Source organism: Phoxinus phoxinus (assembly GCF_949152265.1).
Source record: "Phoxinus phoxinus genome assembly, chromosome: 12".
NCBI lineage: Eukaryota > Metazoa > Chordata > Actinopteri > Cypriniformes > Leuciscidae > Phoxinus > Phoxinus phoxinus.
Window position 1 is genome coordinate 17,198,288 of NC_136887.1, and position 16,352 is coordinate 17,214,639.

The window sequence follows — 16,352 nt, forward strand, 5'->3', positions numbered from 1 at the left end:
GATGAAACCACAGACCTTGACGTTTTATTTATTATAACTAATATTATCACTAGAACCATTGTAGCCCGTGACCTGAAGTGCACCAACAGCAACGGGAAGTGAATGATGCGCGCTTTTGCTTCATTATCTAGACGACCATTGGCTGGAAAATATGGAGTCAGATGACGCAATATTTCCGGGTGTAACAGCACGCGCTGGAGGTAACTGTCGGTCATTGCGCTCACCAGGCAGAAACTCAAGCAGTCGATCCGGCTCTGGAGGAAGAGACTAAACGCCGGTAAGATTTAACGGACATCATTTTCTAATCAGCTACTCATACACTACTATAATCGTAATACCTCAGAGCTTCTTTACGAGGGGATTGTTTTTACTTTTTTTTCTTGTTTACTGCGACTTTATAGATGAATGAAAGATATGGGTGCGCTAGCTGGCTAACATCAGGGTGCTTCATCAAATCTGAATATTATACGTCATTACTGGGTTTGAATGACAATTAAAGTATGTAAATTGACTTTTAGTACAGAATTACTTTATATGAGGCTAGGTGATGGAAAAGCATGTCTTGGCATCCTCTCATGATGATGATGATGATGATGATGCTGCGTTTGACGTTCGCAATTCGCATCCGACAAAGAGCGCCACCATCATCGTCATCACAATCAAATGATCAAACTAAGCGATATAGACGAGCTTTGCCGGATTCCAGTAATCAAAGCGATCTGGCTGAAATTAAACGTGTTTCGTTTATTAAACTGAGCCGTTTCCACGGTGACGGACAGAACACGTGTGGTTATGTCTCAAATCATAGAACTGCGTCGTGTCCATAGACGGCATTTTGAGCATGATGTGATCGCGCCCAAAACTAGTGCAAAGTGCGAATATATTAGTGGTGGTAGATTTTATATAGCTTTTATAATCGAAATCAGTCTATTGTAACAGTCTAATCAGTCGGATGTTTATGGTAGTTCTTACTTTATCTGACCTTTAAATCGTTTAAAAGTACACGTCAACTCGTTATGAACAGATAGTTGGACTTTCAAAGGTGTTGACATGACAACCTCATCAATGCATTATGCTAATATTTGTTAAGGAATCGTAGTAACAACCACTCAGTCTGTAGTAGTATTGATGTGTAAACTTTGAAAGTGAGCATTCAGGTCAACTTGCCACGAGGTGTCCTTTTAGTAAACAGAGGTCAGTTTGTAAAAGATACAAAGATAATGGGATCAGATCCAGGATCCAATCATTCTATTCCCGTCTGCTGTGTGTCTGTCCACCTGCTGAAGATCTGGTCCGTGAGTGGGGTGAGCTGGAGGGATGCATATTATTGGCTGTCCAGCTCACTGACCACTCTCACCAGGATTTAAGGCTTCAGATTGAGTATAACCTTTGTACGGGTTTCAACTCATCAGGGCAGATTAAAAAAAAATTATCCAGTCAGCATCAATGTGTGTTTCTTTATAAGTTCATTTGTAACTGGTTAATGCAATTAACTTTGCATGAGCAAGGGTAGAGCTGTAATTAATATGTCCCAAGCAAGGGCGTAGGTTTGATTTTGAGATTGGTGGGTAGGGACATCATAAAAAGGTTTTTAGTCTATATTGACCTTAATAATACGTTAATTTATTAATTCTGTAATGTTACAGGTAGGCTAACTAATAAAGACAAGGAGGCAGTTTAACAGAGACTTAACTTTACAACCCTACCCCTAACCCTAATCTACATGAAAAATGTCTTTACTCCGTTCATAGTGCCAAACTATGCAAAACACAGGTCGATATGATATAAAATATTTTGAAGAATGTCGATAACCAAAAAAATTCCCAAAAGTTAAATATTGACCTGACCATTTATCAGTTTAAGGTTGTAACATATAAACAATTAATAGTGAATTAACAGTAAATAATCTCTAGAAATCAGCCACTAAAAAACGCTATCTGACCACTCGTTTGTTGTCTTTCTTGCATTGGAATAGCGGAAATTTCCTAATTCCTAATAAATGACTAATTCCTAGCCCTGAACTATAAATCAGGGTGTGGGTTGTGTCAACGTCACGTGCCGTTTCACCGGGATTGATCATGACTTGAACAAAATGTTGTCAGCCTAAACAAACAGAGAGAGAGAGAGATTACTAACTGCCATAATAAGAGGTCTTTGGTTATCTGAGTCAGTGGTCTATGTCCTACATTAACCTTGTGCCATTGGTTGATACTTTTTAACAGCTCTTGCAGCTGGTCACACTTGTCTTCACTGTCAGCTAGGACTTGAAGGATCTAATTTCATAGACAATGCACAGTTTTGTAGCACAGCAACAGTACGGTACTATGCAAAACTATGCAAATTTACTTAGGTCTTTGTGTACAGGTTGTAGCAATAGTGTTAGGTTGAAGTCGTTTCTTGTATCCGTCTATGAGTAACTAATTTTTACTTCCTTAATCTGACACTAGTCATTTGATCAAGAGATGACCTTATCTGCCTGTGTCATAAGCCAGAGTTCACCTACGTGACTAATGACGGAGATAACTCAAGGAAACTGATTTGGTTTTATTTGATAATTTTGGGTGTTTCCTTGAAATCTAGACTAATCCATGACAGGAACAGGAACACTAGATACGAGTGTATCAAGTTTTTAACAAACATTAATCTCCAAAAGCTATATGTGTGGTAAGCATGAGCCTATATATCAAATCGTTGTTTTAGACAAGTCCGCCCTGTCTTTAGGCTATGGCAGCCCCCGCAGGGTGTTTCTGAATTCTGTCATCATACTAGTGAAATTAAATGAAAACCAGAGAGACACTGTTCACTGGCCTGGAATGTGTCTTTTCCGCAGCACATGTGACTGTCGTCCTCTAATAAGCCTTACTTTTGTCCGAATGAATGTAAACTGTTCCGCTTAAAGCCTCAAACTTGATCTTTCTCATAGAGATGTCGTCACCTTTATTTTTATAGCACTTCATATAATACAGAACGTTTAAAAGCAGCTTCACAGTGATGAACAAAAAGTAATGACCATTAAACTTCATTAAATGAGAGAAATTCATTCTGCTGTGAAACATCTCTATAGAATATACGAGTGTCATTATTCAGTTCAATAACTGTAATTTTCACAAATTATGAAATGAGTTCAATTCGGCTATAAGCTATGGAAGCTTGTTTCCGCCAGAGAATAAAAAGTAACAAAATTGTGTCAGAATTGTGTGATAAAAAGTTAGTTACCTATTTTAATTGCAAGTTCTGATTTTTTTTTTTTTCAGAATTCCCAGTTTATATCTCGCAATTCTGAGGGAAAAAAAGAAAAACTTGGAATTAAATTGCAAAAAAATTAAGTCAGAATTACAGGATGTAAACTTGCAACTGCGAGGCAAACAAGTTTTGCAGTTCTGACTTTTAAATAATTTTTCTCTGAATTACGAGATTTCAACTGGCAATTGTGAATTATGAAGTCCAATTTGCGAGATAATCTTGTAGTTGCGAGAAAAGAGATTCCGAATTGTTAGATAAAAAGTCAGTTACCTTTTTTATTTTTTCATTCAATGGCGGAAACGAGATTCCATGATGAGCAGTTCCACAGAAGACGACAGTGTCATGATTCAGCTTGAATGTCGATTACAAAAACTGTGTAGATGTTGCAAAATCCATCAATTATGAAACAGTGAAGTCGAATCAGTGATGTCATCATTCAGCTCACTTCAGTTCAAGTTTTGTTCTCATCCAATAGTGTCGGTGCAGTCAATTCATACTGAATATTAAGTATCCTTTAAACCTAAACTAAGCAAGCCAAAGTAGGGTACTGTGCTTTGGTTGAGTACACTTGATTATAATACATTTCCTCTATTTCTGACTGTCATTCTCACCAGGTTGCACATTTTGGAAGCACATATTGGACACTCCCCCAGTCTTTCTGAACTTTGATCCCGATCTTCCGATCCTCAGTTGGACACAGGACAACAAACTGACTCTACCTCAGGCTTGGCCTGATCCCTTCATCTTTCAGTCCCCTTCAGCTTCTCAGCATGGACCTAAGTACCGTTCTCTTGTTCCCAGTACACACAGTGGTGTGGCTCTACTCCCTCTTAAGCTTTCTGCCATGGTACTTCCTGACTGGAGCCCAGGAAAAGAAAGTCCTGGCAAAGAGGCTCAAATCCAAGTCGACCACCGGTCAGACGGATGGACCATATCGTTCGGTGGATCACTTCGACTCCCTGGTCACGGTGGACTTCCCTGGAAAAGACACTCTTGATAAGCTGTTTGACTATGCGGTGCAGCGTTTCGGTAAAGGGGACTGCCTGGGAACCCGAGAAGTTCTGAGTGAAGAAAATGAGCCGCAACCGAATGGGAAACTTTTCAAAAAGGTACATATTCTGTGATCACACTGCAAGCCAAAGTGACTATTTAAAATGTTCTGCTGACCTAAATTTTCTCATGACCTTTTCAATTTGGCTCACGTCAGACGCTGGTCTAAACAAGCGACTCTCCTAAACAGGCCTGTTACATAACGTTTGTTCATCATAACATCATAAATACACATTATTTATAATTGTACATTACCATTCAAAAGCTTTTTTAATGTTTTTCATGATGTCAAATTATGATGTCTCTTATGCTTATCCAGGCTACATTTATTTGATCAAAAATACAGTCAAAACCGTAACTGTGGAATAGTATTGTGTGACTTTATCTCTTCTATTTTAAAATGTAATGTAATGCAAAGCTGAATTTTCAGTATCCTTAGTTACTACAGTCTTCAGTGTCACATGAATCCTTCAGAAATCAATCTAATATGCTTATTTGCTGCTGTTTAATAATATTGTGGAAACCATAATACTTTTTTCAGGATTATTTGATTAATAGAAAGTAAAAAAAAAATATATATATATATATATATATATATATATATATATATTTGATTTTTTGTTTTTAATAATTCAAATTAAGAGGTAGTGTATATATTCCTTTGAATATTAACTTATATATAAATATTATATTTATGGATATGCATGCATTTATAGATGTTAATTTATTCATATTTATAAATCAATCATATTTTATTATTATATGAAAATAGAATAACATTCTAAAATTTTAACAGCTTGTATTGGCAACTTTTTCCATCTTGCTGTGTGAAATTTTCAACTTCATAAATTTTTCACAACAATGATATTGGGTTAAATTGACAGAAATTACATAAATCCCTACCCGAGAGTTCACAGTGAATTCACATTGGAAAAACATCTGCCGCATCTGCTTTATTTCCATGCATGTAGAAAAATATATAGAAAATGTCTGTATTTGTGTGCTTTTTGCTGTTCACACTGTCATCCTAATTAAAAAAAAAAAAAATGGTCCACATTCAAATGCAATGTAAACATTGCAAAAATCATAATTTGTTAGAGAAAAAGAAACTCCATTGAATAATATATTTGTTAGTGTGAAGGTGTTTGATGGTTTTGTCTTTGCAGTTAATTCAGGGTGATTATAAATGGCTGTCCTATGAGGAGATGGACACTGTGGTCAGTCAGTTTGGGAGCGGACTGACAGCACTAGGCCAACAGCCAAAATGCACCATCGCAATTTTCTGTGAGACGCGGGCAGAGTGGATGATCACAGCTCAGGCCTGCTTCAGACGCAATTTCCCATGTAAGGAAAAATCATAGGTTTTATCCCTTAACTACTTGTGATGACTCAGATGTTCTGTGACATCCCAAAATTGAAAGAATGTGTTGTTTAATCTTCCTCTTCTGTTAACCTGTGTGTCATGTCGGGTTTTTTTTGTAGTGGTCACCTTCTATGCGACTCTAGGAGAAGAGGCAGTGACTTTCGGATTGAATGAGTGTGGAGCCACACACCTGGTCACCAGTGTAGAACTGCTGGAAACCAAACTGAAGGTAAGCTTGTTAGTCAAAGGCGGAAAACATGTTGCTAACAATCCAGTGTACAGATCCAAGGCAAAAGAATAATTATTAGAGGAGTTATGAACTTGCAGTCAATGAATCGATGCCTGAACACCGCCAACGCTTGTTTTCAATTGCATCGTCTTTGCTAGTTCACTCAAAACCAGTGCAGTATAAACTACAATCAAACAAGTGACTCTTGTGAGCTTGTGCTTATAAACAGTTGCAAAAATGTTGTCAGTTTGAATCAGCGATGAAATCTTCACTGATACCCCTTTTCCACCAAGGCAGAGCTGGTGCTGGTTCGGAGCCAGAGCCTAGTTTCAAATCGGTTCTTTGTTTTTCGACCACCAAAGCACCAGCTCCGAACCAGTAAAAGTGGTTCTTAAGTAGCACCAAAACATTGCTGCGCTAGAGTAAGAACCGCTTGCGTCAGGGGCTGGGGGCGGGGTTACCGTGACCAACAAGACGAAAAGAAACTTGTGACCGCCATTTTTTAAATAGCTGCTAATCGAGCTAATAGCTGCTCGATTGTAATCTCCGTCTATGCAAGTTACGGCGAGCTGCACGAACGCGTTGGATTCACCGTGTTTGGATGCCGATGTAGTTTCGCAAAGCCATGAGCATCAATAGTAACGCAACGAACGCCATTGTTGATGTAAGACTTGTTCGAGATGCATCGGAGCGGCGCGGACCGATCAGAGCTCCGGGAGTATTTGGAGAGCATACGACTCCTTGTGCTTTTGGATCGATTTCGCAGTGCTTTAATGTCACGCGGCGATCGGTCTGCGTGAAGCCGAACCATCTCGAACAAGCCTGGTGTGTTTTTGTTTGGCGCTGCCGCGCTAGCGTTGCTGGGCAACATGAGATGTATACACAGTGACGTAAGATCTGGCTCTGTTTTGGCTCTCTAGCCTGTGGAAAGGCAAACCGGTTCTTAGTAGAACCGTCAGTAGAACCAACTGCGAACCGGCTCTAGCTCTAGCTCTGAACCAGCACCTGGTTCTTGTTGGTGGAAAAGGGGTATGAATGAACGCACTGAATCTGTCAGAAAGATCTGACTCGCTGACTGAATCTCAACTCTTCATGTTTGACCCAATACAAAAGTTCTGTAAGAAACACCACAGGGTTTAACAGTAATGCCCCGTCAGGTCCTATTGGTGACCAAAATTCAATGTCAGGACAATTTCACATTATGCTGACAGCTCATGTTGACATTTTGTTGGTATTAAGTAAGCAAAATGTATCATCTGTCCAAAGTTGGAGTTGACATCCGGTGCCAGCTGGCTTTACTTACCCTGCCACTTGAAATATATTTAAATTATGGAAACATTTAATGAAAACTGTTTTCTTCACCTTTTTTATTCCCATACAGAGTGTTCTTCCTCAAATGCCAAATCTGAAGCACATCATCTATGTGGACGAGAAGGGCATCAGCACAGCAGGATTTCCACAGGGCATCCAGATCCACAGCATGCACTCTGTGCAAGAGCTGGGAGCCAAGCCAGAAAACCGTAAGAACGCTTTGATACATCTTATAAATAGCACAGACTTTACAATTGACATTTTATTTATATGCTAATTAACCTTTTCACAGATTGCCTGTAGTTTACCCTCCGTTCACCCACACAATATCGATCTGAATCTAGATTCGCGATCTCCATCACCAGAGAAGAAAATAATGTGTGCTTTTGTGTTGCAGTGAACAGACCAATAGTGAAGCCCGTCCCGTCAGACCTCGCTGTTATTATGTACACCAGCGGCTCCACCGGGAGACCTAAAGGGGTGATGATCATTCACAGTAACCTGATTGGTGGAATGGCAGGCCAGTGTGAAAGGATACCTGGATTGGGGTGTGTATAATGATAAATAGAATGCAACAGTGGCCGCTTACTTTTTCACTGGTCTTGGTTCTGGAATTATTTTTTCCCATTCATTTTCCCCATAGGGATTAAAAAAAAAAAATTGGTATAGACTTATAAGCCATGAACCAATTAAACTGAATTTATTTGAAGCAAAAAATAGTATTTGAAAATCGGTAGTGGGTGGATGCTGAAGTCTTCTTGATTTGCTGGTTTCAGCTTTCAGGTGGAAATTTATTTTTGTGGTTAAAGCAGCACTAGGTTACTTTTCTTTTTTTTGCTCTCGGGGTCCCCCTACAGTTGGGAAACAGTATTGTCCTCTACTACTGTCGTAAACTCTGTCATACATGCACGTGCATTTGTTGACAACCATGATAGCCCTGAACACTGTAGGAGGAGTTCACATGCAGGTGTTCTGCTTGCGTCGCGTGTGAAACGTCTTCATCCAGGTACAGTGGCATATATTTCAGCATGTCATGATATGAATATAATTTAATGGGTTTTATTTTTTTTTCAAACGACAAATGATCGCGATGCTCACGTTTACAAGCCAGCGTCATTATAGTAGCCTAGTCTATTCGTTACCGTTTTACTGAATCTATATGATACTTCAATGCAATGTTTGAGTGGTAGATAATAACCATATATCGTCAATATGATAATATCAAGCTACCATAGATGAATCTGCAAATTTTACAAATCGATTTGCATTATAGCTTGTTTATTTGTTTACAAATAAACAAATATCACAGACATGTTAGGTATCCTAAAATATTATTTTGTACATCTTATATATTTACTTGCAAGAATGTAGCCCCTATCAAACTTGTACACGCCGTTTAGACATAGGCTTTCATTTGATATTTGAAAGTCCGCATCCGTCGAGCATAGGGTTGCCACCATATAGACAGTATATAAACGGTTGCCACCTTTGATTTGTGAAAAACCAGGACATTCAGATTATTATTATTTTTGGGGGTCTGAGTTGTAGGTTGTAAATAGTATTTTCTTTGACACTGGTGGCTCATCCGACTTTGTTGTGTTATCCTCATAGACAGTGGTTATCCTCCTCGTCCGTCTCTCTCCCCATTTCACACAATAGATGTAAATAGACAGTTTTTAAAAAGCTAGCTAGCAACTAAACTCACACTGTATCATCTTGGATGTGTGTTGATGCGCGCGCGCGCGCGACCGACCGACAGCACAGGCAGTTGCTAGGCGATAAGTTGAGCTTCTAATCAAATAAAAGTAAACGCCTGGCATTGGCCAATCCACTGTTTTACCCGTTTTTACCATGGTTTTTACCCGTTTACGGACACAGGATTGGATGTACTGTAACGTTACACAACTATGAAGAAAACACAGTAGCGGTAGACGGAAACGGTTTAATTTGAAACCAGGAAATTCTACTTTAGAAGTATATTTTCACAAAAAAACGGGACAATTCGTGTCCCGGGAAAGAATATGAATTTTCTGGGACTGTCGCTCAAAAAAAAGAATAATCCCTGGAAAACATCGGGCACCCCTCCTCCTCCTTCAGCTCACGCCAGCGAGGAAACGCTGGCCCAATGTTGATCCTCGTTCTGCCTTTAATACGATCACTTTCTCGTTTCCTCTTGTTGCTTTCTTCCGACAAAACCTTTGCTTTCTTGCTTTTCTGTCTGCTTCGGCTATGACTATAACATTTGGCAAACAAACGCTAGTTTGGCTCGCACGTCCGATTTTAAGGAAGTGGGGGTGGTGGTGGAAGTGACGTATATGCCGTAAAGCAGTCGAATTTTGTAGTTCTCTTTGTTCGCCGGTTACTACCCGAAACCCGAAGTTTAAAAGTACGATTAAAAACGCTACAGACCCCGTCGGGCTATGGCAGACGTGTCATTCAACCTATTGTAAGTCGATGTACCATCACAAGAGACTTGGAAATATATTATTAAGGTTGAAAAGTAACCTAGTGCTGCTTTAATATAGTTTTTAAACAATAATTCTGCTTTTACACATGATTATTTAAAAAATAGATTGAAATAATGCAGGCTGATGACTTCAAAATTATCATCGATTAACAACCTTTACAAAAATGTAAAAAAAATTGTAAAAAAACAATTCCTCAATAGAGAAACTCAACCATTGCAGTGCAACACTGCAATGCAAAAGTGCCTGACATTAAAATGTCTGAATGCTTCCACAGACCAAAGGATACGTATATTGCATATCTTCCTCTTGCTCATGTCCTGGAAATGACGGCTGAGATCTCGTGTGTGACATACGGCTGCAGGATCGGCTATTCCACACCGCAAACGCTGTCTGATCAGGTACAGCACTTCAATTTGTTACTGGATCAGATAAATATAGTCACACATTTACACCGATTTGTGAGGTTTTTACAAAATATGTTAATCTCAGATGATTGAATTGCTTGTTTCTGCTTTGTAGTCAACCAAAATTAAGAGGGGAAGTAAAGGTGACTCCAGCGTGCTGAAACCTACTCTAATGGCAGCCGTACCTGTAAGTCGGACTCCTCTAAAATGATCATCTTGCTTTGTTCACTTAAATCATGTTCAAATCTGACACTTTCGTTTCTTCTGTCAGGAAATAATGGACCGGATCAATAAGAACGTCATGAGTAAGGTGCAGGAGATGAGCTGTGTCCAGAGAACCCTGTTCAAACTGGCTTATGACTACAAGCTTGAGCAGATCAAGAAGGGTTACGATGCGCCCCTGTGCAATATGTAAGATGAGATAAAAATAGACCTGCACATTAATCACATTTCTCTTGTTAATGAGTCTGGAGTTTTAATCATCTTTGTTCCTCTACGTGTTCAGTTTGTTTAAGAAAGTCAGGTCTTTGCTGGGTGGGAATGTGCGTATGATGCTGTCCGGAGGAGCTCCTCTGTCTACCGCCACTCAGCGCTTCATGAACATCTGTTTCTGCTGTCCTGTTGGTCAAGGATACGGTCTTACTGAGACCTGTGGGGCAGGCACTATAACCGAAGGCAAGTAGTCCTGATGCATCTGAACATCTTTTCCAACCGATCCCGGTTAATTTTATCAATACTTGTAGAATCATATTCAGGAAGTCAGCGGCTATTTACACTATGTGCAAACAGCGATAGCTGCTACTTACACTGATTAAATAGCAATAAATTCTATTTACACTAAGTGCAAGTAGCAATAGATTCTATTTACAAGTAAAAATAGCCGCATTTTTTTAGCGATATGCTATTTACACCAAGTGAAAATAGCAATAGATTATATTTACACTATGTAAAAATAGCAATATTTGCAATAAGTGTTAGTAGATAGATGCTATTTATGGTTATAAATACTGGCAGATAGGGTACTATTTGCACCTCAGTGTTGTTGTACATTAAATGGTCTACAATAATAACATAGAATGTAAATGATCATATGTATTAAAATTATTAAATGGATGCTGCCTTATTGGGACAATAAAGCCCTCCCTACACTTACTCCTAACCCTAACCGATAAACACTATTATTACATACACGTTATTTCCACTTTTCAAATATATTTTCTTCATTTTTATTGAAAATAAATGCCTTTCCGATCTGATATGAGATGGGAAATTGGAGTTGAGCAAGTTCGGCAAAAGGCGGATATGAACTCGATTTGCATAAAAATGTTCTGCCATGCTCCTTACCCCTACACTATTGCTACTGTTGACAATCCGGCTTCTTCCGTAATTGTGTCTGGCCCATCCAGACATTAGTGTGCGGAGTTAATGTCAATAGCCTCTGCCAACAAGGCGAGCTATTTGCACTTTGTGTAAATAGACACTCCGATTTTGGAATATTTTTCACTGATATTTGTCCCAGTGCTTCAAGCTGTGACCGTGGAAGTAATGATGACATCTGTTTTCTTTGTTGTGCAGTTGCAGACTATAGCACAGGACGAGTAGGTTCTCCTCTGATCTGCTGTGAGCTCAAACTCAAAGACTGGGCTGAAGGTTGGTCAATGTACCCTATTCCATTTAGCTACTTGTTAACCTCTTAAAGAAATAGTCCACTAAAAATTATGTATACTCACCTTTGTGTTGCTCCAAACCTGTATGCTGTTATCTTTTTCGCAGAGCACAAAAAACTATTTCAGCATTACTATGGCGAAAATAATCGCAAGGTCATGGGTTCAATTCCTTGGGAATGCATGAACTGATAATGATAAAACTGTATACACTAATGCAATGCAAGTCACTAGGATAAAAGCATCTACCAAATGCATAAATGTAATCTTGCATAATAAGTAGGCATGCACCGATATGAAAAATTTGGCCAATACCGATAACAGATAATTATTTATATTTGATAGCCGATAACCAATATGTTGGCTGATAAATTTAAATTTAAGGTTTTATGTATTTTTTGAGAGCCTGATTTCAAAAACAAAAGTCTCACCATTAAAAGCCATGTCCCAAGCACACAATTATAATGATGTTCTCATTATAATTTTATGTAGTCTATTTGACAAACTTGTGCTGCACGTTGCACTAAACTGTATTTCAATCATATTTCAAGCACTTCAAAACCACTATGGTGAACAGTGCACATCTGAAGTGTCTCAGCTGAAAAAAATAATCCATTATTAATCGGCTTTAATGTGTCGGACATATTTTTTTTATCGGGCCGATAACGGTAACATTAAAAATGGACATATATCGGCCGATACTACTGATATGGTGGCCGATATATCGTGCATCATCTAATAATAAGTAATCTGATGGCATCTAGACTAAAAAATGCCAAAGGTATTGTTTTTGGTGCCATGTGAGCTTCAGCTAAGCAGTGTTGTTATTGTTAACAAAAACTATTACAAATTGTTTTTGTTCATTGAAGTAAAACTGAAATAAAATAAAATATATAATTTACATGGATAACTTGGACTAAAATTACGAACTAAAATGTAATAAAACTGTAATAAAAATAAATTACCGGTAAATAGACATAAAAATACAAACAAAAAAGACAAAAGCAAATAACAAAATTACTGAAATTAAAATGAAAACTGAAAATATAAAAATGAAAGATGATTAAAAGTATTGATAAATACTATAATTACTGCTAAAATAACACTGCTGGTAAGAGTATCAGTGAATAATGGCTTTAATTGCAATCCGTTTCTCTATGAAGTGTTGTTGCATGATGAGCTGGGCAAAAATGGTCTGCTTTTGTGTTCTATGGAAGAAACGAAATAACGGCAAACAGATTTGAAATGACATGTGGGTAAGAATTGTCTTTTTCAGGTGAACTGTTCCTTAATCTTTTAGTTCTTGTTACAGCGTCGTAATCCTCATCATATCCTTTCTTTCAGGTGGCTATACAAAGCATGACAAGCCTCATCCACGTGGTGAGATCCTCATCGGAGGCCCTAATGTAACCATGGGCTACTACAGGAGTGAGAGCTCTAATAATGACGACTTCTATGTGGATCAGAACGGACAGCGGTGGTTCTGCACTGGTGATGTAGGAGAGATGCACCCTGACGGCTGTCTTCAGATCGTTGGTATGTCTAGATTCAGCATCACAAGTCGTGTTTCCTGGTTGAGTCAAAATCACACATTTATTTTAGCTATCGGATTATTTTGTAACGCCTAGATCGCAAGAAGGACCTTGTGAAGCTTCAAGCTGGGGAGTACGTCTCTTTAGGCAAAGTTGAGTCCGCTCTGAAGAACTGCTCTCTCATCGACAACATCTGCGCTTACGCAAACAGGTTTGTACACTCGCCTTTGTCTGACGCATATGGGATGTTACTGACTCTAACAAAAGGTCCTCTCTTTAGAACAGCAGACGTACTGTATACAGATCTCTTTTTTCTCTCTCTCTGCCCACCAGTGACCAGAACTACGTTATCAGCTTCATTGTTCCTAATCAGAAGAAGCTGACAGCTTTTGCCAATCAGAAGGGCATTGAAGGCACATGGGAAGAGATTTGCAACCACCCAGTTATGGAAAGGGAAGTTCTGAGAGAAATTAAAGAAGTCGCAACTTCAAGTGAGTGTTCCTTCCAGGTTTTGTAGCAGCAAGGTACATGGTGTCAAAGTTCAAAATGTGGTCACTGTATCAAGGCATTTACTGACGCTAATTAAAACGAGTCCCCTGAAGGCCTGTTGACCACCCAGACTGAATTTTTTGCTGTTTTTTTTTATTCAATTCAGTGGGTATTTTATTTTAATATATATTTTATTTCTAAAAAAATATTTAAAAAATACTAATAGAGAGACCATTCAGAAGATGACAAAAATTCAGCATTACATATGTTGTAAATACATTTTGTTTTTTTAATGTCATTTATATGGTTTAGTTCATCTTAACTTGACTCTACTTAAAATACACTACCGTACAAAAGTTTTGGTTCAGTAACATTTTTAAAAAGAAATGAATACTTTTATTTAGCAAGGATGCATTAAATTGAACAAAAGTAAGAAACATTGTTCTTTTGAACCTTCTGTTCATCAAAGGCTCCTGAGAAAAATGTATCCGTTTCCAAAAAAGATATTTTGAATCCAAATTGTTTTCAACCTTGGTAATAAGAAATGTTTCTTCAGCAGTAAATCAGCATATTAGAATGATTTCTGAAGTATCATGTGACACTGAAGACTTGAGTAATGATGCTGAAATTTTAGCTCTGCCATCAAAGGAATTAATTATATTTTTTAAAGATTAAAATCTAAAACAGTTATTTTAAATTGTAATTGTATTTCACAATATAAAAGCCTTGCAGCTTTGGTGAACATAAAATACTTTAAAAGACAAAAACCTACAAAAATCTTACAGACCCCAAACTTATGAACGTTAATGTGTACATAATGGAATTGTACAAAATGTTTTAATCTCAGAGCTTGTCTTCTAATAATCTTTTCATAATTCTAGTTAAACTCCAGCGCTTTGAGATTCCAGTCATGGTCCATCTGAGTCCAGAGCCTTGGACCCCTGAAACGGGCCTGGTGACGGACGCATTCAAACTGAAGAGGAAGGAACTGAAGAACCACTATCTCAATGATATCGAAAGAATGTATGGCCACAAGTAGGACCTTTATCACAGCCAAAGACGACATCATCAGTTCCTCACCGTGCAACATTGCTGTATATCAATAAATGTTAAAAAACACATTTTGCCACAACTTTCACCACTGCCCGATTGTTTAGTGATGCGCACAAATTTTCGAAGATGAACAATGTTGATAAGCCGTTGGTCTGTATTTTTATTCCTGAGCTTTGTGGACTTTTCGTTCAGTGCTCTGTCTCTCTGCTGTGAAATAGTTTACAATTAGAGTTGTAGCGGAGTAGCTTGAGAACTGTTGGACAAGGGACGATATTCATCTTATCCAGCATGAAGTATCCACTAATTTCTCCTTTTAGTATTCTAAATGAGTCTCTTGTAAAGAGGATTTCAACCATACAACAGCGATATACTGCCATCACCTCGTGCTTTTTTCAATGTGTGAAATTTCATTTTCTTTGTAAAAATAAATAAATGTTAATTTGCTTGGTTTCATAGTTTGAAAACTGAAACCGCTAGCTGAGGTGAAGTCATTGCACTGCGGAATTCGGCCTCCTTTTAGAGGCAAGTAATATATAGTGATGTTTTTGTGCCTTCTGATTGGTCACTATTTTAAACGTTTACTCTTTATTGGCTGTAAATTTTAATTTGATTCTGTGTGCTTCATCCATGCAATGAATTAGGCATTTGTGTCTTCATAATGGTTACAAACCATGTTTTGTTATTTCCTAATGAGACTTTTTGTTGTTGCTGCTGTTATCATTCACATATTTGCTAGTAAATATTTGCTTATGGAATGACTCAGGGCAGGTTGACATGACCGGCAAGTGGTTTGTTGCTTATTTGTGCTGTTAAACAGAATTTAAATGAAGGGATTTTTTTTTTTTTAGGAATAATATTCCCCTCTTATGCCACAGCGGTAAAGTTTGTATTACATCTGTGTCATCTTTTTTTAAACCACAAATTGTTGTGCTAACAGTGTCTAATTGCCACAAACTCTTGTATCTTTCAAATTCCACTTCTGCAGGCTTTTAATATATTTGGTAATATGTCATTAAACCAGTTCTCAATATTTAATGCATAAAGTTAAAAGAAATCTGTTTGTAAATTTAGCCCCAGGATATGAATTTTGCCATTAACATTGTATTCTGTATATTAATTTATTCAGTTAAAACTATACATTTCATTGTTACCCTTAATTTATTTTTGTTTTATTTTGAGAAAGTATGATCTGTACAGGTATTGTAATCTGTCACATCTTGGCTTGTTTTATTCTAGGAAGTGTATTTTATTTATAATAATTTTGTCATTTGCACTATTATTTTTGTCAGGGATTTTTAGCCATTGTTAAATAAATAGCCATTAATCCAAGAAGTTCAGCAGTTACTACTTCCCTCCTGGAATGATCTTTCCTCCACGGCCCTCAGGGTTTCTATCACCACCATAAGCAAAACTACAGCAGTCAAGTGTTTGCATTGAGAAATTGTAAATTTGCTTGTAGAATGTTCTATGATGCTTATTTATTCTTTTTATTGTGAGTCACTGTATGTAATATACACTGGGGACAAGTAAAATCATTTTCTACTCA

General features: G+C 37.8%; 1 protein-coding gene across 1 annotated transcript; it reads left to right on the plus strand.

Moving 5' to 3' along the window:
• Window positions 1-60: 60 nt before the first annotated feature.
• On the plus strand, window positions 61-16,352 carry acsl4a (acyl-CoA synthetase long chain family member 4a). The gene is made up of 15 exons (XM_079630810.1): window positions 61-277; window positions 3,858-4,352; window positions 5,460-5,637; window positions 5,776-5,885; window positions 7,267-7,405; window positions 7,594-7,744; window positions 9,939-10,062; window positions 10,184-10,255; window positions 10,340-10,479; window positions 10,574-10,743; window positions 11,644-11,718; window positions 13,077-13,268; window positions 13,361-13,475; window positions 13,598-13,755; window positions 14,635-16,352. The coding sequence occupies exons 2-15, from the start codon at window positions 4,014-4,016 to the stop codon at window positions 14,790-14,792; spliced, it is 2,121 nt and encodes a 706-aa protein (XP_079486936.1). The 5' UTR covers window positions 61-277; window positions 3,858-4,013; the 3' UTR covers window positions 14,793-16,352.

Bases quoted from the DNA above. Each gene is read 5' to 3' on its own strand.
- acsl4a (XM_079630810.1), top strand. From the start codon at position 4,014: ATGGACCTAAGTACCGTTCTCTTGTTCCCAGTACACACAGTGGTGTGG. The intron at 5,638-5,775 runs GTAAGGAAAAAT...TTTTTTTTGTAG, and splicing joins CTTCAGACGCAATTTCCCAT to TGGTCACCTTCTATGCGACT. The intron at 13,269-13,360 runs GTATGTCTAGAT...TGTAACGCCTAG, and splicing joins CGGCTGTCTTCAGATCGTTG to ATCGCAAGAAGGACCTTGTG.